The following is a 23913-nucleotide window of genomic DNA, read 5'->3' on the forward strand; positions in this document are numbered from 1 at the left end:
GGGCTGTTCCCCAGGCGTCCGCAGGGCCGCCAAGCCCGCCGCCCCTCCTGGCCACACTGCACCCTCCCGCGATCTATTTAGAGCAAGTGTTGGCCTCCTTCCCCAGGGACAGCCAGAAGGTGGGCCCCTCCCCGTTAAGTCTGGACGACAATTTCTGGCGAGAGAACTGTACTAAGCGGCTGGGTCCTTGGTCAGCACCGAAGGAAAAGACAATTTATTATTTTCCTAGACCTGTGTTTTTCTTGCTGTCACAGTTGTTCATTTCCTTCTTCAGGTTAAAAGTGCCTCTTTCTACCTGACTTGTTCCTTGGCTGAGGTCTGTGTATTATGGATTCTGATGCTATCGTCCCTCCGAAGTCCTGTGGTGAAACGGTCACCGTGGTAACACCCTCTTCCTGCGTGAGGTCCCTCTACTCTCCTGCACAGCTGGTTTGTGGGTTATTCCGGCTCCGCTTCCCTTCATCATTGGCCTTCTGTGCTCGCTGGGGGAAAGCAGCAAAGCGCAACTCTGTGAATGGTGCTCTGTTGCAGGCAGCGTTGGGAGCAGACACCGGAGGGTGTAATAAAATGAGCCTTGAAGACACTGATGACTCATCTTTCTGTTCACACAGTAACTCCCTGCCTCGACTCGGGAGGGCTGCTTCCAGACCATCAGCCTTGTCCTCTTAAGTACGTACCTATGTGGTTTGACTGCAGGTTCTGAAAACACGCTAGCAACACCCGAAGGCCCACTCGCACAGCTGGTGAACTTGCTGGAGAATAAAAGCGGCTCCAGGGCTGGAACCCCGAGAAGCAGCCCAGCAGTCAGTGCTGGCTCCTGAGGAGCCGGTCTGAGTACACCAGATGGGCCTCTGGACTTTCAGTGATGCCGAGCATCTTTTGTTCTCTTAACCATCACTTAATTCAAATAATTAAAAAGCAGGATGAAACGTTCTCTTAATTAAAAATCTCAATTCTGTCCACGAGGGTTGTGATGTAAAATGCACCAATTTCCAGGATGTACCTGAGTCCTGGTGGCCAGGATGTGCTCAAGGCTGGAATCTCTGTATGACGCTGGCTTGGGGAGAAGAGCGGGTTATCTTGCTTTATGACCAAGAAAGTATATCTGACTTGGTCTGGAAAAATTGACACCAAAACATGTATAAACTGCATTAAAACGGTGGCTTACTGTATTAATGTAAGCAAAACAGTGGCAGGTAAAGATGCTGTGACAAATTATTTATTTACGTACTCACTGCACCACGCGGCACACAAGATCTTAGTTCCCCAACCAGGGATCAAACCCGTGTCCCCTGCAGTGGAAGCGCAGACTCTTAACCACTGGACCACCAGGGAAGCCCCTGAAAAATTTAAAGTATTGTTAAGAGATAGTCTGGGATTATTTGGTGCTTTAGAGCTCCTTTCTCTTCCATTAGTTTATAGAGTTGACTACTTGAGTTTAAATTGCTCCTGGGCCTGGAAGAAAGTATCTCCCTGCTGAGACACATTGTACTGACTGATCCCTGTGTCTGTGTTCATGTGTGATTCACCGTGTTTCCACGGTGACATGAACCCTTTAAATCTGGAAGATTGTTTCCAGAGGCGCAGCCACGCCTACTTGCTTTTAGGACTTGCAGCATTCTTCAGGTGTCAGCCTGAGACCCAGCCCTGGGGTGCTGTGTTGGATGCTGAACCATGGAGTCATTTTTCTTTTCTCGTAAGTTTAAACTCAGGGAACAGGGAAGTGGTTTTGGTAACAACGTATTTATCAGTACTTAATTACTAGTGTTCATGTCCTTCCCCAGAGCATCATGGTCACAGTAACAAGGGCGTTTCTGTTACTGGTGATGTGAGATCTGGACCCTACCCACCATCGCACTTGGACGCAGACCAATCCTAGGAAACGCTTAGCACTGGGAACAGACCGGGCTTTGTTGCTTCTACAGTAAGTGCTCCAGTTTACTCTGGTGCTAAGTGATTGCGTTTTGTTATTCTTTTTTTTTTTTTCAAATTTTATTGGGCTATAGTTTTTTGTTTTGTTTAAATTTATTTATTTTTGGCTGCATCGGGGTCTTAGTTCCCCCGCGGCGTGTGGGATCTTAGTTCCCCAACCAGGGATCGAACCTGCATCCCCTGCACTGGAAGGCAGATTCTTAACCACTCGACCACCAGGGAAGTCCCTGTTATTACTTGTATACTGACTGTGTGTCTAGAAAAGGGAGCCACCACAAATGCTGAATTCTTAAGTCTAACTGTTCTTTCATCTTGTATGCCTAGAAAACTGTTCTCTCCATAAGCAGCTTCATAGGTGCAGATGAGCTGGGGGCATGGCTGGAAGATGAAAGTGTAAGATTCTTCACAGACATTCCCCACAGGACGGATGCAGTAGCTTAAAATTTTTATCAAAACCTTGACTTCTTGGAAAGAGAAAAGGGTGCATTTAGTTACATGATTTTGGAAACTGGTTGACATAGGCCTTGAAATCACCTCCACGTCTTTTAACTGCCTGTGGTTCCTGACTCAAGTAAAAGGAAATCACGGTGAAAAAGTCAGACACATTTTGAGGTCTGATTTTCCTGTTGTCTGAGTCCAGAACCTCTTGTGCTGCTTGGCTTTTAAACAGGAAGACTGAGTGCGCCCGAGCCAGCGGGGCTGGGGTCACCCCGAGCCGGGACGAGCCACGATGCTGAGCAGGTTCACGGGCCCTCGCTGCCGCCAGCTGGCCGGAAACCGGTCACCCACAGTGGGCCTGCGGGGCGCCATGGGAGCCGTGGGGCTGGCACGGGCCACTGACTGATTCTGGACCAGGTGCTCTACATCAACGGCAAGTTCAAGAAGGACGATTAATGAAACCCATCCCCTTGGACCCCTCCGGTATCTGGTGGCGCTGCCTTCTTCCAGCTGCATCTGGAATGGCCCAGGCTCTTGGGATGGACCTTGAGGAAATACACGGTGAGAGAGAGAGATTTCCTGTGTTGGTGGAAATAGCTTTGGTGTGTGAACACACACGGCATTAAACCTATGAAACCTTAAAAAAAAAAAAAAAAAAGACCACTTCCTTACTATGAAGGTGTCCCTGTTTTGAGGGGAATTTTTCACTTGTAAGAGGTCCATGCATTCCCTCTCCAATCCCTGGTCCCCTCACACTCGGCACTGCCTGTGGTAACACCACCACCACCAAGGGTGCACTTTTTTTTTTTTTCCTTCCTGCGCTGCACGGTATGTAGGATCTTAGTTCTCTGACCAGGGATCAAACCTGCGCCCCCTGCGGTGGAAGCACGGAGTCTTAACCACTGGACCGCCAGGAAAGTCCCAAGTGGGTTTTTTTAAAAAACAAAAAAACATGAAGTGTGTTTTTTTTCTTCTGCCTTTTATTTGTCAATCTGCTTTTATTTTGTTGTTCTTTTTTTCTTTTTTGACTGCAGCTTGTATCCCGGATCTTAGTTCCCCGACCAGGGATCAGACCCGGTCCCTGCAGTGGAAGCACAGAGGAGTCCTAACCACTGGACCACCAGGGAACTCACGATCTGCTTTTAGATCTGATTTTCAGGCGGGGACCTTTCCAGCAGACATAAGGTAAAGGCACAGTGTGTGGATAGATGTAGATGATGTGAAACATTCACATGTGTACATGAAGAAATTCCTAAATGGTCCCTGCCTTTAAAATGGTGAGAGATACACAGCTGTCATCTCGTGCCTGTCTTCTCTGAGCATGTTTAAGTGGCAGAGGCTCCATCTGTGTGGAGACAGCTACACTGCTGTCGCCATCTCAAGTTGTAACCAGTCGTGCTTTTGCTGAGTCGTCCCTTCAGTCCATCTCCTGGAGCAAGAAAGGACAACAGCCGGGATTAGCCAGCCTCCCTCCTGAGCCAGGACCCTAGACCTGAGCCTCTAGGGCCACAGTCAGCAGCAAGTGCAGCTGGGGCTTTGCAGACAAACACAGCTTTCACCAAGTCACTTATGGTGCCAAGAGGCATCTCAGTGGGTGCGAGGACTGGACCGAGGTTCTGTTTCAGCCCCACGGTGTCCGGAAGCTGTTAACAGAGGCTTATCTCCTTCCAACAACAGCTCAGCTTGGTTTCACAAGTTGGGGTTGTGTTCTCCCTCCGGTTTTTATTTTTAAAAGCCCGTGTAACTGAAGGCCACGCAGAGAGAATGCTTTTAAGGCTCATCAACTACATGTTAAGAGGGTCAGACGCCTGACTCCCGACACATAAAACCCCAAAATTTACAGATAAGATACATCCACTTTCCCTTCCAGGTGGTCTGTGAAACTGAAGCACCAGACTTTCTAATATCCTGGGTGGAGGACAGATGTGTGCAGTTTTTACCCCCTTTTGACCGCTCACCCTCCTTGGTAAGCATGTGTTTTAATTTAAATTATACTCATTTTTGTGACAAGGTGAGGCCAACAGCAGCCTGGGGAAGCCCAGCGTGGGCCCCTCCAGCTCTCTCTCCTGCCCCCAGCAGCTCTCACGAGCCTGTGAAGGGTGCATAGTCGGCCTCCGCTGCCCGGTGACAGCAGCTCCTCTCAGAAACAGCCGGACTCCCAGACGCAGGACCAAGCCTTTCCTCCTGAGCAGGAAGGGCCGTGACCACCTTCCCTGGGGTCTGTCCCCAGCAGGCAGCCCTGCAGTGAGGGTCCCAGAGCTCAGAGGGGGCCGGGCTGGGGAGAGGCGGGCACCAAGGGCGGTTAAGAGCCCAGGAGCTGCCACCACTGGCTCTTACGTTTTGGACTAAGTTCCTCACGTAGGCGAGAAGGTTCTGGTTGATGAAGGTCACTGTGGTGTGAAAGACATCTTGGAGCAAAGCTGGCGAGTGGTCGGCCACCTTTTTGGCCACGAGCATGGTCAGCAGGAGCAGGGTCTTCTCGTGGTCCACGTCCGCAGGGTAGAGCTGCATGAGTTGTTCCAGCGCGGCCGCCAGGCACCGCCTCCTGTCCTGCACGGGTGGAAGCAGCGGCGCGGTTACCAGGCCTCCCGCGGGGAGGGGGAAGTGCTGTAAACAGCTGAGGAGGCCAGAGGAGAGGAGGCGGCAAAGCTGGGGGCAGGCGAGGCACCCCCCCGCCCCCCCCCCGCAGCGGGTCCTCATCTGCTCAAAGGCACCTGAGATCAAGGTCAGTCACTGCCCAGGGGTGCGGCCCCGGTACATGGGGGCAGGGAGGGGGATGGAGACCTCCTGCCGGGAGAGGCCTCGTGGACCGCCGGACCGGAAAAGGACCTTCCACGCGCCAACACGTGGCAGCAAGAACGGCACCAGCAGCCTGTGTCTGATCCACGCCAGCCAGCGAAGCTCAGAGGGAGGCTCCCTGACAGACGGGCCTTCCCGGAGGCGGGAGGCTCGACCCGCCGGGCCCAGCCCGAGGGCGTTTCTAGGTCGCGGGGGCCCCGCAGCCTCAGCTGTCAGAGTGGAACACGTTGTTTCAGGAAGAGTCACATCCATCTTGTTAATCTTTGGGGGGCTCTGTCCCCAAACTCTTGAGTCTGACTTCAGGTTCAGGTTTTCAGTGACTTTTTTCCGAGAGACAGTTCGCCAGGCTGACTCTCTCCAGCAGTCACGAGCTGAGCCACCTCCCTGGACGCTGGTCTGTCTGCCAGAAGGCAGAGGACAAGCCCCGTGGGTTTTCTCACTCACCTCCTCCGACAGGCTCCTGTTCCTGAACTGCGCGGCCAGGCCAGCCACCAGCCCCGGGCGGATGCTGCACTCCATCCTGTCCCCAATCTGGGCGAGCTGCCTGGCGATGTCCCGGACCACTTCCTCCTGAGTCTCAGAGTCTAACGTGCGGACGAGGGGGGTTCAGATGACGCCCCGCTCACACCCCGCTCCCGCTCCACCCGCTCCAGGAAAGGGGTGGGTCCTGCATCCACAGCCCAGTGAGGACGGTGTGAACACGGGACCAGGCGCAGGGGCCGGGCGGGAGAAGGACCTGTGATGCCGGGGTAGCCACGACTGGGGCTCGAAGCCCAGCGTCCAACGGCTGTCGGCTGAGGAAGCGGTCAGGACAGAGGCTCCGCGGCCTCTCGCCCTGGACTCTGCCTCCTCTCCCCCCCCCCCCACCCCTCCCCAGATGCCACGCTCTTCCTTCCCGGACACCATCTGAGCCCCTCCCCAGAACAGAAGCTTCCAGGGGCTCGGGGGTTCCCAGCTGTGGGCTGACTCCCGGGTACGCAGCTGGGGACATGGGGCGCTGAGTGACCAGCCCCCTCGCTGCTTCTCCCCGCAGCACAGAAAGTGTACTCGCCCACCTCCAGCCCCCCTCTGCCCGTCACGCGTGTGGAAGGCGTGTGGCAGCCACCCCTGCATCGAGAGAGTTGTTGGCATCGTTTTTCCAACAGCATTTGCTCACTCTGTGTCTCTGTGTCACATTTTGGTAATTCTCGCAATATTTCAAACTTTTTCATTATTATATATTTGTACGGTGACCAGTGACGTCACTGCTTCAACGCGCTGCAGGCTCAGAGGATGGTTAGCATGTAGCAATGAAGAAGTACTTTTAATTAAGGCACGAATGCTGTTAAGACAGCGCTATTGCACACCAAGCACACTTCCGTGTAGTGTACACGCAACGTCTACACGTGCTGGGAAACCAGAGGGTCCAAGTGCCGCGCCTTCTGGTCTGGACCCCAACCAGCAACCTCGCCCACCTGCCCACACACTCGTCCCTCGGGGTCTGGGTGGGCGCCGGCCCAGGACCCCCGCGGGCACCAAACTCCAGGGGCCGGCGTAACCTCACGCGATCACCTCCACCTAATACAACGCCAGCGCACAGCAAATTCAAGTTTTGCTCTGGGGAACTTTCTGGAACTTTTTTCCCCAAGTATTTCCAACCTGTGGTTGGTGGAATCTGCCGGCAGTGCCTGCACAGCCCTGCGCCCGTGGAGTTCCACGGGCCCGGCTGCAGGCCTGACCTCACTGAGATGTGTCTGTGTGACCCCAACACGAGCCCTCCTCGCCCCGAAACCTCCCACTACCCACCCACCTCTGCTTGGGGACAGGTCACACTCGCCTGCCGAGACCTCCTCCACCTGGGTCGACAGCCCGGCCACGCTCGACCCCGTGGTCCCCTTCGCGGCCCGGCCCGTGCACTTGTCCTGACCCGCCTCCTGCACAGCCCCCCATGGCCCCGCTCTCCCACCTCCTCCCGTCCAGCTGAGCGAACAAATCCACTGACAAGTGGCAGCCAGGCCTCTATTCTGCCCGTTGCTTCCACACCCCCTCAGGCTCCTGACCACGCACCGCATCCTACCCGAGCGCCCACCCTGCCCTGTGCGTCCAGAGAGGCTCCACAGTGTGAGGGGGGCTTGGTGCAGACGGGGGCCACCAGGGCAGCAGGCCTGACAGCAGAGCTACTCCTGCCCCTTCCCAAAGGGGGCCTAAGACAACCCTGGCTGGTGGGGACCCCCTGCCGCGTCGCCAGCCACCTGAATTAAGACAGCTGGGGGCCCAGAGGCTGGATCAGCCGCGAGAGGGCAGTGACCCCCCACCCCCCAACACCAGGCGGCAGACTCCAGCCCAGGCCTCCCGGGAGCGTCGGGAACACCCGGGAGCCTCCCCCCGAAGCACAGGCTGGTTCAGGAACCCGACAGAATTCCTCAGGGAGCTCCAGGGTGTGCTGTGCCCAGCCCACCTCCAGAGGGGCTCCCAGCTGTCAGCTCCCAGCGGCCTCCGTGGAGGCAGCACTGGTGGCAAAAGCTGAGGCCGGGAGGACAGGACACACACCTAGAATCTGCCGCACACGGAGGACGGCCCGGTCCAAGAAAAGAGCCCCAGGTCCCCGCTGCCCTGGTGACCGTGCAGATCATCATGGCCATGACATGCACAGGAGTAAAGCGTGGGCGCTGCACAGATGCAAAGAATCCTCAGGAACCCAAGTGGGTTTCAACTGACTGGACTCGGCGAGGCCTGCTCCGCTGTGCACGGGGTGGACCTGAGCCCGAAGGCCCCACAGTCCGGATCTGGGCCGTGGAGGCTGGCCCGGCGCCTACCTGTCTCTGCCGCCCCCTCACGGAAGTGGCTGCACCAGTTGCCATCCGTCTGCAGCTCATCGTCGTGGGCCGCGCGCACGGGCAGCTCGTGGCCCAGCACCTCCAGCTCTTGGTGGCAGCGGGAGCGCGGGCAGCTCTGGAGGAAGGCGAACACCAGCAGGCTTGTGGTGCGCTCGTCCTGGGGGCTGGCGCCGTTGCTGACCTGAGAGGAGAGTCCTGTGGGAACGTGGCCCCGGGCCAGGCAGCCGGGCCCGGGAGGGCCTCCCTGGCCCGGGGCCTGGACACCCTCCCAGTGGGCAGGGGCCAGTCCGCAGGGCCACGTACAGATGCCGAAAAGCTCCAATTCTGCAGAAGGTGGCCCACCTGCCGGCGGCCAGCTGGTGCGCCCTGGGGAGGGAGGTCAGGCACGTATGTGTCTAGGTGCCATCCTGGCTCTGCACGCCTGCGCCGGGCCCCGCGTATCTTTTACCAACCAGAGCCCACGCTCACTGGGAGTGCATCCAGCAGTTAGAAGCTCATCCTCTGCCATCATGTCCTTTGTGGGCCCAGGAGGGTGTTGTGCAAAAGCAGATTTTCAATACAGCCCGGGCAGTAGTGACCACAGGCAACACCTGCCTCTGGGCAGGCCTGGCTGACCTCAGGTAGATAAGCCCCTGGCCAAGCCCACGAGCAGCACGGCGGGAGCCAGGAGGGCCGCTGCACGTGGCAACAAGAAGGCAAGTGCAGAGTAGGGCCGGGGTGCTCAGGTCACCCCCAGACCTGGGATGAGAGGGCATCGTGAGAGGCTAGGATGCCGAGACCGCCCAGATCAACACACGCAAAACACACGGCCTGGGCTGGGAGAAGTCACGGGGAGAAAATGAAGGTGCAGGTAAAATTTACTTCCAAGTCCATAATGTTTTTCATTAGAAAATACTAGAAAAATATTCTGATTAGGAAAATCAGAAAACTTTGAGAGGACAGTTTTTAGAGGACAAATTGTTTTAAACAAAATGCATAAAATAAGGTGCTTATGTATTGCTATTCAGCCTTTACTTCTCCAGAATTACTCCTAAAAGGGGGAAAATGTATGTAAAGCTCTACTCTACTAAATCTTTACAGTGAGGCCAGTGGCACAAGGCAGCTGAGAAACTCAAGAACGTGCTTCGTCTCTACCTCAGGAGACGTCCCGGTCAGGAGAGAAGAGGGGCTGAGGCAGGGCTGCAGTTGAACCGTGTCCCCCAGAGACAGGCCCAGGTGCTGACCGCCAGGACCTGAGAGCAGGACCTTATCTGGAAATGGGGTCTTTGCAGATGTCACGTTAAGGCCAGGTCCTCCTGGATTGGGGCCCTAATCCCAAGACCCATGTCTTTACAAGAGAAAGGGGCTGACTTACAGACACACACAGGGATGCCAGTGCAGATGGAGACCGGAGCTGGAGAGGCCAGAGCGGGCTCCTCAGAGCCTCCGGAGGAACCAGCCCTGTAACACCCTGATACCAGACTCGTGGCCTCCAGACACTTCAGGAAAACACCCAGCCGTGGGCTTTCCCTGCTGCAGCCCCAGGGAACTGAACCAGGCCGCCTTTTTCGAGAGGTTAGTAAACAGGGTCCAGAGTCTGGGTGTGTGGCAGCAGTTGGCAACAGCTACGCCAGGTCAGGTATCAAACCCAGGTGCAGTGACCTCCGCCTTTCCCCCCGAAACACAAAGAACAGAAGTGGCCGGGCGAGAAGGAGAGCATCCCGTGTTAGAGGGCTCAGGCCCCGGAGCCAAGCGTTCAGTGCCATCCGGCTGGGAAGCGTGTGGACAGACTCCGTTCTGAGCATGTCAAGAACAGGCTGGCCTGGACTCCCAAACAGGCAGCCGGCCCAGAAGACCAACAGCATTTCACACCAAGAACAAGCAAGGCTGGTGACAAGCCAAGGAGGGACGAGTGATACAAGCTGAAACGGATGTCTCAGAAGGTGGAAGATTGGATAGTTGTTTATCCTTTTAGGTCACAGGGGAAAGTACGTTAAGAGAAATGATCAAGACTTAGGAAATCTTGCCGGACATAATACAGATTTCATCTATAGGAGGCAAAAATAACTCGTGCTATAAAATCAGTTCCAGTGCAGAGAAAACGATGGAGAGCTGTCCAATGTGTGTGATAAACTAGACTAATCCTGGTGTCCAAACCTGGAGAAGACAGCACCAAACAAACAGTCAAAACAAAACAAAACAAAAAAAACATCAATCTCATTTTCTTTTTCTACCTATCAAAAAAAATCAAAGAATGCTATAGTATAGATGAACAGCACCATGTAAACAGTAAACAAAAACCAAAAACCAAACCGAGCCATCATGCTCAGCGATATAAGCCAGACACAAGAGGACATGCACCGCTCCATCCCTCTCATCTGTGTGGTCCCTGAGGCATCAAATGCACAGAGAGAAGGGGGCAGTGGTGGCACAGTGACGCGAGTGCTCTTAATGCCACTGAGCCGGACACTTAAAAACGGTTAAAATGGGGACTTCCCTGGTGGCGCGGTGGTTAAGAATCCACCTGCCAGTGCAGGGGACACGGGTTCGAGCCCTGGTCTGGGAAGATCCCACATGCCGCGGAGCAGCTAAGCCCGCGCGCCACAGCTACTGAGCCTGCGCTCTAGAGCCCACGAGCTACAACTACTGAGCCTGTGTGCCTAGAGCCCGTGCTCCGCCACAAGAGAAGCCACCAATGAGAAGCCTGTGCACCGCAACGAAGACCCAACACAGCCAATCAATCAATCAATCAGTAAAAGGTTAAAATGGTAAATTTTACTGTAATTAAAAACACCTGGAAACAAAATCAAAGGGGGAAAAAAGTCAGAAAATCTATAGCAGGGTGAAATTTCTGAGGGGGGAAGAGGAAGCTGCTGGATGTCTCACCGTGAACCTGACTGTGGGGCACGCCTGTGTCTCGGTTTTCTCAGCTTGAAGGAAAGAAAGGGGAAAGCAAAGCCCTGGGAGTGTGTCTGCCCTTTCCCACTGAAGTCGTCAGGAGAAGCGGCACCTGGGCAGCTCCCGAAACCTCTTCTGCTCAAGTAGCTGACGTTTCTCCTGAGCTGCTAAGCTGGGAACCACACGGCTCCCAGGCCTGCAGAGGGATGTTTGAGAAGCGCACACCGAGCCCCCAGGCGCTGTCTGCTCAGAGATGCAGAAACCGGGCCAAGCTCGTGAACCACCTAGTAAGTCCTCAGGCCTGCGGCCGCCCCCATGGAACTGGTGGGGACACGAAGGGCCCTGGGCTGGACGCCCGAAGATGCCACACTGCCTGGCAAAGACAGGAAGGAGGTGAAGAAGAGCTTCTGCTGGGCCAGGCGCGACTTTATCTTTTAAACTCGCGCAAAGCACAAGGCACCATTTAGGCCCCATCCTGCTGAGGCGGGGGACCAGCCCACGCAACCTCGGCGACGCTATAGCTCTGAGCCCGTGCTGCACAGGAGCGGGCGGAAGCGGTGAGGGGACGAGAGGGTTATCTGCCCTCTGCTCCCCGGAGCTGGGACCCGAGGCTCCGCCACCCACACCCCCAGGACCACCGCCCGTCTGACCTTCGAGTCCATGGCCCAGGCGGCGTCGTGGGCTCCAGCTCACAGGGGTGCGGGTCGGCAGCCTGGAAGAGGACACACACAGGGTGGGTGCAGGGCCCCGTGGGGACACCCCTCCAGGACCCCCAGGGAAGAACTGGGAGCCCTGCTGCCCTCGCCCACCCACCTCAGCCCAGCCCCCAGCAGCCTGAGCTCACTGGTCAGGCAGACAGGGCCGTCTGCTCCCGAACCCTCTCCAAGTCAATACAGTACTTGGAGCGCCGGGCTCCCTCCACGAGAAACACCTGGACGTTTCCAGGGACCTGCTGTGTCATTACCACGGCCCCATCACCGCGCTCCCCACCGACCCTCCCCAGCTGCAGCCCCAGAGCACCGAGTGGGTGGGAAAACGAGGCGCGCCTGGGCCCAGGGCCACGTGGCTGCAAGGGCTGGTGAGATCAGTCTTGCACAGAAAGATGTGTATAAATTAAGAAAAGAATGTGTATTTGACAGTCACACAAAAGATTCAGGCTTCCAGATGGCATATAAATCCACACTAAATAACCTGGCAGGCATAAACAACTGAGCAGACAAAAGCCCATCGGAGACTGAGCTTAAAAAGATTATGCCCCCAACATGGAAAATATAAAAGAATGAGAGCTGTGTGCATCATAGAGACGTCCAAACAGACCGGAAATATTTCTGCAGAGCAGTCTCAACAGAATAATCCCGCGTTAAAATGTCCGCACCAGTGAATGTGTGTTTACACACAGTATTAGGCTAAACCCAATGAATCGGTCCTTTTGTAGGGCAGTAACAGTCAAATTTGGAACTTCCATACGGTTCCTAAATACACGGGGGGTAAAAAGAGAACCACCAGCTCCTCTCCAGGGAGAAAGGGCAAGGCTTCCCCCCAGGGAGCGCGGGTGGGGGCCTTGGGGGACTGCATCCCCAGGACCCAGGCCACCCACCGGGAGTCGGATGAGCCCACCCTGGGGCCGGGCAGGCTGCAAAGGACGCGGGTGAACGTGGAGGGACAGACAGGAAGCAGCAGGACGCTGGCCCGAGGGCCTCCGCGGGCCTCCAGGGCAGGAGGCAGAGCTGCAGGACAACGTGCCACAGAGCAGGCCCCTGGGGGAAAGGCCGCAGAGGCCAACCCACGTCCAGCCACAGCCTCAGCCTCCACCGCGCCCTCAGGAGCGAGCTTCCGAAAACCGGGGAGGCCGCCATCAAGGGGTGACTCACATAAAATCTGCCTTCCGCCCGGACCTGCCCTCCCCGCTGTCCCCGCGGCCCTGATCCACGTCCACATCGCTGACGCTGTGCTCACTTCCCGCCTCAACACATACTTCCACAAAATGTTTTAATGCCTTTACGTAAGTGGCCCTTGAACAACGCGGGGGTCAGCGGGCACAGAATTTAGTTGTATCCGCGATCTGCATTCTCCAATTCAACCAGCAACAGCCCGTGGGGCATTTACTAGTGAAAAACATCCCCACAGAAGGGGGGCCCATGCAGTTCAAACCCTTGTTGTTCGAAGGTCACCTGTGCATATATGTCTTCATAGCTCTCCCTCTACGTAAGGATATAGAATGAGAGCAGAACACGGATGCTGACCCAGACGGGATGGATCCACAGGAGAAAGTGCCTCTGCAGGACGGCTGGGCCCCGCTGTTTTCCTCAGAAAGACAGTGGGTTTGGAGAAGGTGGATTTCCTTTTTTTTCCTTCTGAAATGAACACTTACTAAAGATTTTATGTAACTGATTATTTAATGGGGGAAATAAAGATGTTAAAACCACTCAAAGAGCACACAAGCACCGACGGCAGAGCACCTGTATTTCTATGGACAAATCACCTGCATCAGCATCCGTTTTCTGCAACTTACAGAGGTGTAAAATAGCTCCAAGACAAGAAAACCAGAAACAGTGAGCTGGCCAGAATATCCAGGTTTTTTGCCCATTTCAGAGTCTTTCACAGATTTCCTGACAGTCTCCGGACTGGTAATGATCTCAAAGATTATTCTTTGACACACACAAACAGGGCGGGTCTCAGAAGAATGCTAATTAACCAGCCAGGCCTCCGAGGTTTCTTTTGCAAATTTAGATTAAACAGCTACTAATGCCACAAGATCAGCTTCTGTCTGGAAATTCTCACCAGGAAGCTCAGGCTGGGCTCTGCTACCCCGAGGGCGGGCAGGAGGCCCGGCCAAGCAAGTTCACAGGCTCCACCTGCGGCCCCTCTAGGCCCCTCTAGATGTGTGCGGAGAAAAGGAAGCCCAGCCAGGGGAACAGGGGCCACGGATCCAGACACTTGCACGTGGCAGAGACTCAAATGCAGGCAGGGGGTGGGGAGCTTTGCAGAGGAGGCCGCGGGGGAAGCAGGGGGCCCGCTGGCCATGGCTCCCCGTGCGATGGCGTCCTCTGTGTCGCCCCGTGTCGGAGGCACGAACAGAAAGGAGGGAAGCTGTCAGGTATCAATCGAGTCCTGAAGTTATTTTTAGCTTCCTGGACTGTCCCAGAGAGCACTCTGACTTGACCAGAGAGCACTCTGACTTGACCTCCCGGGCTGGTGGTCACTGGGGGGACTGGGGGAAGGGGCCGGGCAGGCTGCTCTGCCACCGTCCAGTCGTATATTCAGTCCCGGCCTCTCTTACTCGGGTCCCCACTTATCTCAGATTCCTTGGCCTGCAGGAAGCGACCTTCCCACCATGGAGGACGGGGACCCCAGGGTCAGACTGGCTTTTCTGGGGGGCTCTGTAGCCTTCACTCCCTAAAGGCAGCTCAGTTCTGTGACAAGTGGCCTGTCACAGTCGATCATACAAGCATCATTCAGAAATAGGACGTTCTGAGGAAGGCTCTCAAGTTGTCCAATTATATTACATCCTGGTAAAAAGAACGAAGGACAGTAGGCAGTTTCTCAAAAAACTTATACACAGAATTACCATCTGTTCTAGTAACTCTGCTTCCGCATACGTGCACACCCATCCTGGCTGTGTCACTCACAACAGCACAGGTGGTGACAACGCAACATCCACTGATGGGTGAGTGGATGGACGCAGTGCGTCCATCACGCAGTGAGTCTCGTTCAGCCGCAGAGAAGGAGATTCTGGCACCTGCTGCACAGGGCGGAGCTTGAGGACACTGAGCCGAGGGACATGAGCCAGACGCACAAGGGCAGCTGCTTCCTGAGTCCACTTCTCTGCCGCAAAGTGGACTGTTGGCCCAGGGCGGGGGCCGGGGGCTGGGGGCCGGGGCGGGAAGATGAGAGGGTCCTGGGGAGGACGGGGGTGGTGGCACCTCAGTGCAGGGGACATTCACAGGTGGTTACAGTGGAAAATTTTATGTATATTTTACCACACAAACAAAGAAGGAAATTCTGACACCTGCGACAATGTGGAGGAACCCTGAGGATGTTACACCGAACAAAACAAGCCAGACGCAGAAGGACACACACCGTCTTGCCCCACTTACATGAGAAATCGTGCCTGTTTTCTAGAGAATTATTAATTCCTATTAATGCCACTGAGCTGTACACTTAAAATGATTAAAACGGTAAAATTTTACATATATTTTACCACAATAAAAAAAGTTTGCAAGAAACCGCCCCCCCCCAGAGTCTTCTTTTTGAACCTATGCAAATAGCTGTACCATCACACAAAATGAGGAAACTTAACAAGAATTCTGTCAGGAAGAACTAGATGTCATTGCCGTCTACCAAATTTCTATGGGTTATAGACAGTTGAAGAAAGAGAAAGTTTCGTGTGTCTAGAAAACAGAAATGAAAACGTCAGCAATATTCCGAGCAAACCACCAGTTTCCCACCTTGGTCTGTGGGTCCCAGCAGCTGCGCCCACGCCGTCTGCATCCAGAAGAGCCTGGAAACCCTGACCTGCACCCTGGGTGAAGCTCTGAGTTGTTGAAGCCAGGAGAACACAAAAGCCTGTTTGTGAAGTATCACTAGTTCAAAGTACCTGGTACCAGTCCTTTCCACAAGTCTCTGATTCCATCCTTCTTTGCTGAGGACACACACGAAAAGCCCCAAGTCATCCCCAGAGGGCACAGGCTGCCGGGGGTGATTCACGTGTTTCTCTAACCAACAACATCAGAACGGAAGGGGGTCAGATTCTCTTTTGGGGTACAGTACGTAACAAACGTGATCAGTGTTTCCCCTGAGAATAAAGGAGTCCTCATATAGCACACAGCTTCTGAAACATTTAAATGAGTAATGTTTTCCTGTAAACATAACCAAAGCAGCCTCACAACAGTAACACTTCAAACAAATCTGATTAATTGTATAATCGCTCTCTTTATAAGGTGAACGGCCTTTGGGATTCTCCAGGGGCACTCTGGGAAGTCTCAATGATAGTCTTAGGTGTAAAAGATATCCTGAAAACATTTTTTTTTCTAAATTCAGGGTCCGTCCAACCTTTGGAAGCTCTGTCAGAGTCCACTTGGGCACTTAAGATGGGGTCACGGATGCCTGAGAAACAGGACATGGTTATCAATGAACAAAACTAAGAAAACCTTAAGCTCCTCATAAGTGATCAACTTTTGTTCTTTGTGGGGCTGTTTTTCCCCTTAAAACATAAAGCATCAAAATTTACTGTTTTCGGGACTTCCCTGGCACTCCAGTGGTTAGGACGCCACGCTTCCACTACAGGGGGCGTGGGTTTGATGCCTGGTCGGGGAACTAAGGTTCCACAAGCTCCGCGGTGCGGCCAAAGATAAACAATTAAAAAAAAAAAATCGTTTTGACAGTAAAGGAGGCAAGACCATCAAAACAAGCAAACTTTGCTAAAACTGTGAGATTTCATAGCTTCTTCTCAGACTCTGACATTTAAGAGATTTACAAAAACATGAAACAATGTTCTCACTAAAAACATTGTTTTGTAAAATACAGTATTTTTAAAAAATGTTCGTTAAGCAACAGCCATTGATATTTTCAAACAAATCAACAATATTTGAAAATTTTCTCCAGTTTTACTTTCTCACACATAAAATAGATAAAACCCACTTAATCAAAAGCTTTTCAGGGTCCTCAGTAATTTTTATGTGTAAAAGAGAGACCAAAAAGTTTGAGGGGGGTGGAAAAGACCCCCTTTCCTTGAAAATAAAAGCACATATACAACAGTTTTTCTCTGTCATCCATTTTAATTACAACTCAACCCAAGTGATTGACCTTCCTTCACAGAGAACCAGGTGCCCGGGTGTCACAGCTCAGATGCTATCTCCAGCAGCACGCGTGCCCTGGGCGTCCCCATGGTGCAGACACGCTGAGCGACACCAGCCAGAGACGAAGCCTCTGCTGAGGACACTGAAAACACCTGAACTTACACCTGGTACCCAATGCTTCGGTATCCTGTCTTACTTAGAAGTTACCTAGGTAGACAATGATTGCCATCATTAACTCAATTTAATGTGCGTCCAAGCTGTACCCTGTAATACTGTTAAAGTAAAAACAATGTCAGAATTCTATTCAACTTAGTTGAAAACAAATTTACATTTCTCTTAATTTTAAACATCATGTAAGAGTAATATTAGCTGATTTGATAAGTAAACCTGTAGAAGTCTGGGGGGAAACCAATTAGAATAAAATGTATTATATCAACATTATACTGATATATTGAATATTGATTATTACATGTAATCAATATTAACTATAATACCGATAAATCAGAGAAAAGACACAGCTTTTTAAAGCCCCAAATTATTAATTTATCCTCATTTGCCAAAGATTTATCTTAATTATGTGAACCTGCATTCTTTTTTGTGATATAGTTGATGTATAATATTACAGGTGTACAACATAGTGATTCACAATTTTTAAAGGTTATACTCCATTTATAGTTATTATAAAATATTGGCTATATTCCCTGTGGTGTACAATATTATCCTTGTAGCTTATTTATTTTATACATAGTAGTTTGTACCTCTTAATCCCCTCCCCCTGTCTTGCCCCTCCCCTTTCCCTCTCCCACTGGTAGCTACTGGTTTGTTCTCTGTACCTGTGAGTCTGTTTGTAAACCTGCATTCTTAAAACGTTCCTGAGTTTGGACTTCCCTGGTGGCGCAGTGGTTAAGAATCCACCTGCCAATGCAGGGAACACGGGTTCGAGCCCTGGTCTAGGAAGATCCCACACGCCGCGGACCAGCTAAGCCCGTGCACCACAACTACTGAGCCTGCGCTCTACAGCCCGCGAGCCACGACTACTGAGCCCATGCGCCACAACTACTGAGCCCGCGTGCCACAACTACTGAAGCTCGCACTCCGCAACAAGAGAAGCCACTGCAATGAGAAGCCCACGCACCACAACGAAGAGTAGCCCCCGCTCGCCTCAACTAGAGAAAGCCCGCACACGGCAACAAAGACCCAAAAATAAATAAATAAAGAAAATTTGAGTTCCTTTCTGTGCATTTTAAATTTTTTTAAAGTCTAATGCATTTAAATTATTAGAAACGAGATTTCCTGATTTTCTGGAAATTTTAGAAATATTTGATTTATATAAGCATTTATTTAGGTCCACAAGCCAATGGGAACAGAGTTCCTCCAATTTGAGACACTTCACAACCTAAGTCCCTAATGATGAGAAAACGTTTCGCACATTCACACACCAAGAGGCCAAGGCCTTGCTGAATTACAGACCCACAGGGCACACGGCGTCGGTCCCACAACTTCAGGGCCAGGTCAAGAGTAAACACAGAAACACCAAGGCTCACGGGTCCGGATGTCAAGGAGTGGTTCTCCGTGGTGGCACAAAATTCTGAGCTGAGCTCAAAAGAGACCAAGGACACAAACCACAGTCTGACCACCCAGATCCTCTGTCCTCTCCCGCTCAACACAGGGCAGACCTCTGACACCTGCCCACAAGGACCACAGTCAGCGAAGGCACCAACGGAGTAACTGGTCCACATGTGCAAACACAAAACCCAGCCAAACGCAGGACAGAGGGCGCCACTCCACTGGCCCTGAGACGTGGCCTCTGGGGGCTGAAACCCACTGGCACACATTCAGGGACGGCTCCAAAATTGGCAGCCAGAGAAGAGGGCGAAACCACGACTTTCATACAAATACAAAACAATAAAATGAACACATGTCCAAGATTTTATTTATTAGCTCATTAATTAGTGAGGGAACCAGTAAGATAGATGATAACAACCAGTTTCTAGATAACGTGGATTTCTAAGGCGGCCGCCAGGTCTGCTTCTGCTGAGATCACGTAAGACAGTCCTTCCCCCGAAGCAGGTGAAGAGGGTCAACGCAGAGCCACAGGAGGCCCAGGCCAGTGTCCACGTGGGCCCCTTCTGACGATTCGTGGCGGGGTGGGAGCTGCCACTCACCCAGAACACAGTGTGACCTCACTGCCAGCCCCTTGCCACCTGGATTCGCCAGGACAGAAGCTGGAGTGTGGACGCTGGTCTGTCTCTCTGGCTCCTTTGCGCCAAGCTCTCCGTCCCTCAGGCCTCCCCAGACGCTGGGCACATCCTCAGAAACCCCAGTGCCTGCTCCGCTCCTCGGCCCTCCCCTCCATCCCACAGGCCTGGGAACCACTGGCTTTCAATCCTGGCTGCACACACTGGGAGCAACCGAGAGACTTTAAGATACTGATTTGACATGATCTTCCATATGGGAATGCCCCAGGAATCCACTAAAACACCCCTGGAAGTAATAAATGAGTTCACCAGCGCTGCAGGACACAATCTCTGCAAGATCTGTTGTACTTCTACGTGCCAGCAATAAACAACCCAAATATGAAACTGAGAAACAGAACAGCATCAAGAGAAATAAGGTACTTCAGAATACAATGAACAAAAGAAGTGTAAGGCTTGTACAGCGAAAACTACAAACATCGTTGAAGGAAAGTAAAGACCTAAATAAATGAAATCACTCCTGTCCATGGACTGGAGGATGTATTCCGTTCCACCAGTGGGAGCCCCCCAGACACCCACGGACCCAACACAGTTACCCTCAAGCTCCCAGCTGGCTTTTCCGCAGAAAGTGACAAATGGCTCCTGTTTCATGAGGAAATGCAAGGGGCACAAAATAGCCAAAGTAAAAAAGAACAAAGCTGGCAGACTCACACTCCCCAACTTCAAAACTTATGACTGAGCTACAGTAATTGAGACAATGTGGTACTGGCAAAGGATAACCTCACAGATCAATGGACCAGAAATGACAGTCCGTAAATAAACCCTAATATTTATGGTTCATCGACCTCTGACAAAGGGGCCAAGACCAGGGTAAAGAATAGGCTTTTCAGCAAATGGTGCTGGGACAGCTGGGTATCACAGGGGCGAAAGCATGAATTTGGGCCCCTACCTCATATCATATATAAAAACTAACTCAAAACATATCATAGGCCTAAATACAAGAGCTAAAACCATTAAAAAAAAAAAAAAAACTCTTAGAAGAGAACAAAGGAATAAAACTTTATGACCTTGGGAGAGGCAGTGATTTCTTAGATATGACACCAAAAGAACAAGTCATACAAGAAAAAAATAGATAAACTGGACTTCTTGAAAATTAAAAACCTTTGTGCTTCAAAGGAAACGATCAGTGAAAACACAACCCACAGAATGGGAAAAAATGCTTGCGAATCATTTACCAGACAAGGGACTTGTACCCAGAATATACAAAGAATTCTTGTTAACAACAATAAAAAAACAACCCAGTTAAAAATTGGGCAAAAGATTTTAATAGGATCCAAAGACATACAAATGGTCAACAGGCACATGAAAAGATGCTCAACATCATTAGCCACTACGGAAATGCTAATCAAAACCAAAATGAGAGGGGAATTCCCTGGCGGTCCAGTGGTTAGGACTCTGCACTTTCACTGCTGAGGGCCCGGGTTCAATCCCTGGTCAGGGAACCAAGCTCCCCAAAAGCCACGCGTGCGGCGCGGCCAAAAAAAAAAAGAAAGAAAGAAAGGAAAAAAACCCACAATGAGATACCCCTTCACACCCACGAGGACGGCTGGAACCAAAAGGATAATAGCAAGTGGTAGCGAGGATGTGGAGAAGCCGGAAGCCTCATACCGTGCAGGTGGAAACGTTAAGATAGTGCAGCCACTTTGGAAAACAGTTCTGCAGCTCCTCAGAATGTTAAACAGAGCTATCACAAGACCCAGCAATTCCACTCCTAGGCAGGCATATATACAAGAGAAATGAAAACACACGTCCACACAGAAACTTGTACACGAATGTTCATCGTGACATCATTCAAGGCAGCAAAAAGCCGAATGTCTATCAACTGGTGAATGGATAAAGAAAATGTAGTATATTCATAAAACGGAATCTTTATTTGGCCATAAAAGGGAATGAAATTTGAAACATTGGATGAACTCTGAAACATTATGCTGAATAAAAACAATCTAGTCAGAGAAAACCACAGATTGTATGACTCCATTTATATGAACTTCCCAGAATAGGCAACTCCACAGAGAAAAAAGTAGATTAGGGTCACCTGGGACTGTGGGGATAAGGGGACTGGGGGGTGATTGATAATGTGCGTGGTTTCTTTGGGGGCTGCTGAGATGCTCAAAAATTAGATTGTGGTGATGGCTGCACAACTCTGAGAGTAAACTGGAAACCACTTTAAATGGGGAAATTTTATGGTATGTGAAATACCTCAATAAGAGGTTTAAAAAGCAGCCCAAGGGAGGGTGGAATAAAGAGGGGGAGCCACCCCGTCACACAGGCCCCAGAAGTGAAACCCACCCCCCAGTGCGAAAAGCCTCCGAGTCCCAGTGTCCTCGTCTCCCGCCGCCCGACCTGCCCAGGCCCTGGCCGAGAGGTGTGCGCACACGGGGTGCGGCAAGACGGCCCGCAGAGGCCGGTGTGCCGGGGGCCGCTCCAGAGCGTCGAGGTGGGCCTCTGTCCCAACAACCTCCCTCGCCTTGGAGCCAGGGAGAAGAAAAGGGATGTCCCACGGCCCTCCTGGTGACCCGGACCCCTGGCCCCGGAAGAGGTCTCTCCCCACGCGTGGCAGCCCCGCTCCCGGCTGGCCGCCACATCCTTCCACCAGGGCAGAAGGTCCCCAGGCCCCACGGCACTCGTGTGCCTGAAGGTGACCAGCCCCTCTTCAACCTGCTCTGTGACCCAGAGGGGACTCGTGTCCTCCCCACCCGCGATGACAGGACACTGAGGGAAGGGGATAACTGCAAACGAGCCACTTCCTCACTGTCTCAGTGGTGGCTTCTAGGACCCTGGACACAAATACCCACACAAAAGCCAACCGAGAACTCAATCTGCAGCAGAACCTCCAGAAGTGGTTGCTCTGCGGTTCACCCAGATGATCACGTCTGTCCGCTGTTCACTGGAAACTTCCCCATTCAGCCCAGCACAGGCAGGAAGAGGAGGGAGGGAGAGGAAGGAGGGAAAGGACCGGGGAGGGCTCTTGGGGAAAAGGCCCAGAGAGGGTCCACGGCACCGCCCCACGCTTCCCCCGCCCCCGAGGCTGCCCGCAGGGAGGGGTCTGCAGAAAGGCCAGGCCCTCCCCACCACCACCCCGGGTCTAACAGGTGCAGGGGAGCAGGGCTGGGACGTGGGGCGGCGGCCGGGAACCCAGGCAGCGCAGCCCCGCAGGGAGAGCTGGGGCTCTGGGGCGGCAGGGTACTCAAGCGTCTTCGTCTCGGATCAGCATTCGTCCAGACACAAAGCTCTGCCCGCGTGTCCCGCCCAGTGAGCTCCGCGTGTGCTTCGGGCGAGCACACGTGTGACCCCCGGGGGCCCAGGTGCTGCTGTCAGATCCTGTGCAAGGGAGGCCCAGCAGGGTGGGGAGCACTGCGGGCCTCCACTCCCTCCACAGCCCCCACCTGACGTCCGGCCACCAGAGGCGCAGCCACAGAAGCACCTGCCAGAGCTCTGGAGCGAGGCTTCTCAGGGGCGACAGTCCAGACGCGGCGTCCCGGGGCACCTCCGCACGACGCGCGCTCCTCCATCGGGGCACAGGCCCCACCCCTCCCCCGCCACAGGCAGCGCCAGGCCGGTCCCCCTCCTCCTTGCTCCTGGGTGCCGGGGCGTCCGGGCAGGCCGCTCGCATCTGCAGTGAGTGGGACCTCCAGTCCTGGGTCTGCGAAGGCCCGGGAGCAGGGCCCCTCCCCCAGCACTCCCGCACTGCTGGCAAGCTCCTATCCACCCCTCAGAGTCCACCTCGGATGGCCTGACCTCCTCAGACAAGACTTACGGGACCCAGCCCCTGTTCCGGCAGCTCTCTGCTCCAAAGCCTGCATCCCGGTGTCCCACCGTTGCCATTCCCACCACACAGCGCCCTGTCCCGCGGAGTCTTCTCTGGGCCCAGCCCAGAGAACTCCGTCCTTGGACCCCGGCGGAAAGGCTGCCCCGTGCGCTGCGCTGAACTCCTCCCTCGGGGCAGGAGGGCAGAAGCCGCCCCGCGGGCCGCCCCATCCTCTTCCCCGCGGTGCCTTCCTAGAGCCAGCTCAACCCCTGCAGCCGGAGGGCTCCTCCCACCCTCCCCCAGCTCGAGCGCAGACCCTCTTCCAGGGACAGTCACCCGTGGCTCCCGGCGGGCTCAGGGTTTGCCCGGAGATGGCAGGGACCCGGGCCCAGGAGAGCCCCCGGCCCGACCCGCCTGCGTCCCGACGGGTGGGATGGAACTGGGAACCACGTGCCCCTGCTGAAGCCGCCGACGGAGGCCTGGGCAGCAGACAGACCCGCAGGAGGGGCATGGCCGGGGCGGAGTCGCCCGAAAGGGTCTCAGGGGTGAGGCCCCCCTCAGTGAAGACCACCCCCTCCCCCGTGAGGGCCATCCCACCCCGGCAGCGCAGCGCGTCCCGCTCGCTGGATGAAAGAAACGCGCCCCACGCCCCGCGCCCGGCCTGCTGGCTGAGGGTCTCGGATCTCTCAGGGTTTCCGGTCACTAAGTCACTCAACAACCCACTTCCGCCGCCCGCAGCGTGTCCAGGGCAGCGCGAGCCGGGGACGCGCCTCGGCCCGCACCCGCGTCTGCCTCACGCGGAGGGAGCAGCGGGACGGAGCGCCCGGGGGCAGGGAGGGGGCGGCCCAGGGGCGGAGGGCGCGGGGACTGGGGACGCCCGGCGGCACTCACCTCCCACGGCGGCGCCAGGCGGCGAGGCGGCTGCGCACCAGGCTTGGGCGGGAAAAAGCCGACGTCCCGGGGGTGGAGCGCGTAGCCGCCGCGAGCCCACTTCCGGTAGCTCCCGCCCCGCCCGACAAGGCTCCGCCCCCTTACTGCCGGCCACGCCCGCCCCGGCACGGCCACGCCCCCACTCCATCATTTCCTCAACCTTGCCGCGGCCCCGCCCCGCCCCTTCCCGGCCGCACACCGACAAGGCTCCGCCCCAGGCCCACCTCCAGGCCCCGCCCCTCGCCAGGTCCCTGGAGGCCGCGCGCGGAGAAGCAGGAACAGAGGCCTCCAGGGACCAGGGCAGTAGCTACACGCCAACT

General features: G+C 54.1%; 1 protein-coding gene and 1 pseudogene across 8 annotated transcripts; one reads left to right on the top strand and one right to left on the bottom strand.

Moving 5' to 3' along the window:
• Positions 1–1203: 1203 nt before the first annotated feature.
• On the bottom strand, positions 1204–23676 carry BID (BH3 interacting domain death agonist). Of its 8 annotated transcripts, none has more exons than XR_009009695.1 (7): positions 23000–23189; positions 22302–22528; positions 11513–11574; positions 7965–8166; positions 5614–5753; positions 4708–4920; positions 1204–3799 (listed from the first exon to the last, which is right to left on the bottom strand). XR_009009695.1 is itself a non-coding variant. In XM_057556375.1 (6 exons), exons 2-6 carry the CDS (start codon positions 11522–11524, stop codon positions 3788–3790), a joined length of 579 nt encoding a protein of 192 aa, XP_057412358.1. In that variant the 5' UTR covers positions 11525–11574; positions 23555–23668; the 3' UTR covers positions 1204–3787. The 8 variants fall into 8 exon arrangements, 5 of the variants coding, with proteins under 5 accessions (XP_057412358.1, XP_057412357.1, XP_057412359.1 ...); XR_009009696.1 differs by lacking the exon at positions 23000–23189 and adding an exon at positions 22673–22826; XR_009009697.1 differs by lacking the exon at positions 23000–23189 and having other exon boundaries at positions 22340–22639.
• On the top strand, positions 2663–2826 carry LOC103013351 (cytochrome b-c1 complex subunit 10-like; annotated as a pseudogene).
• Positions 23677–23913: the final 237 nt, after the last annotated feature.

This window comes from Balaenoptera acutorostrata, chromosome 11 (assembly GCF_949987535.1).
Source record: "Balaenoptera acutorostrata chromosome 11, mBalAcu1.1, whole genome shotgun sequence".
In the NCBI taxonomy this organism is placed as follows: Eukaryota; Metazoa; Chordata; class Mammalia; order Artiodactyla; family Balaenopteridae; genus Balaenoptera; species Balaenoptera acutorostrata.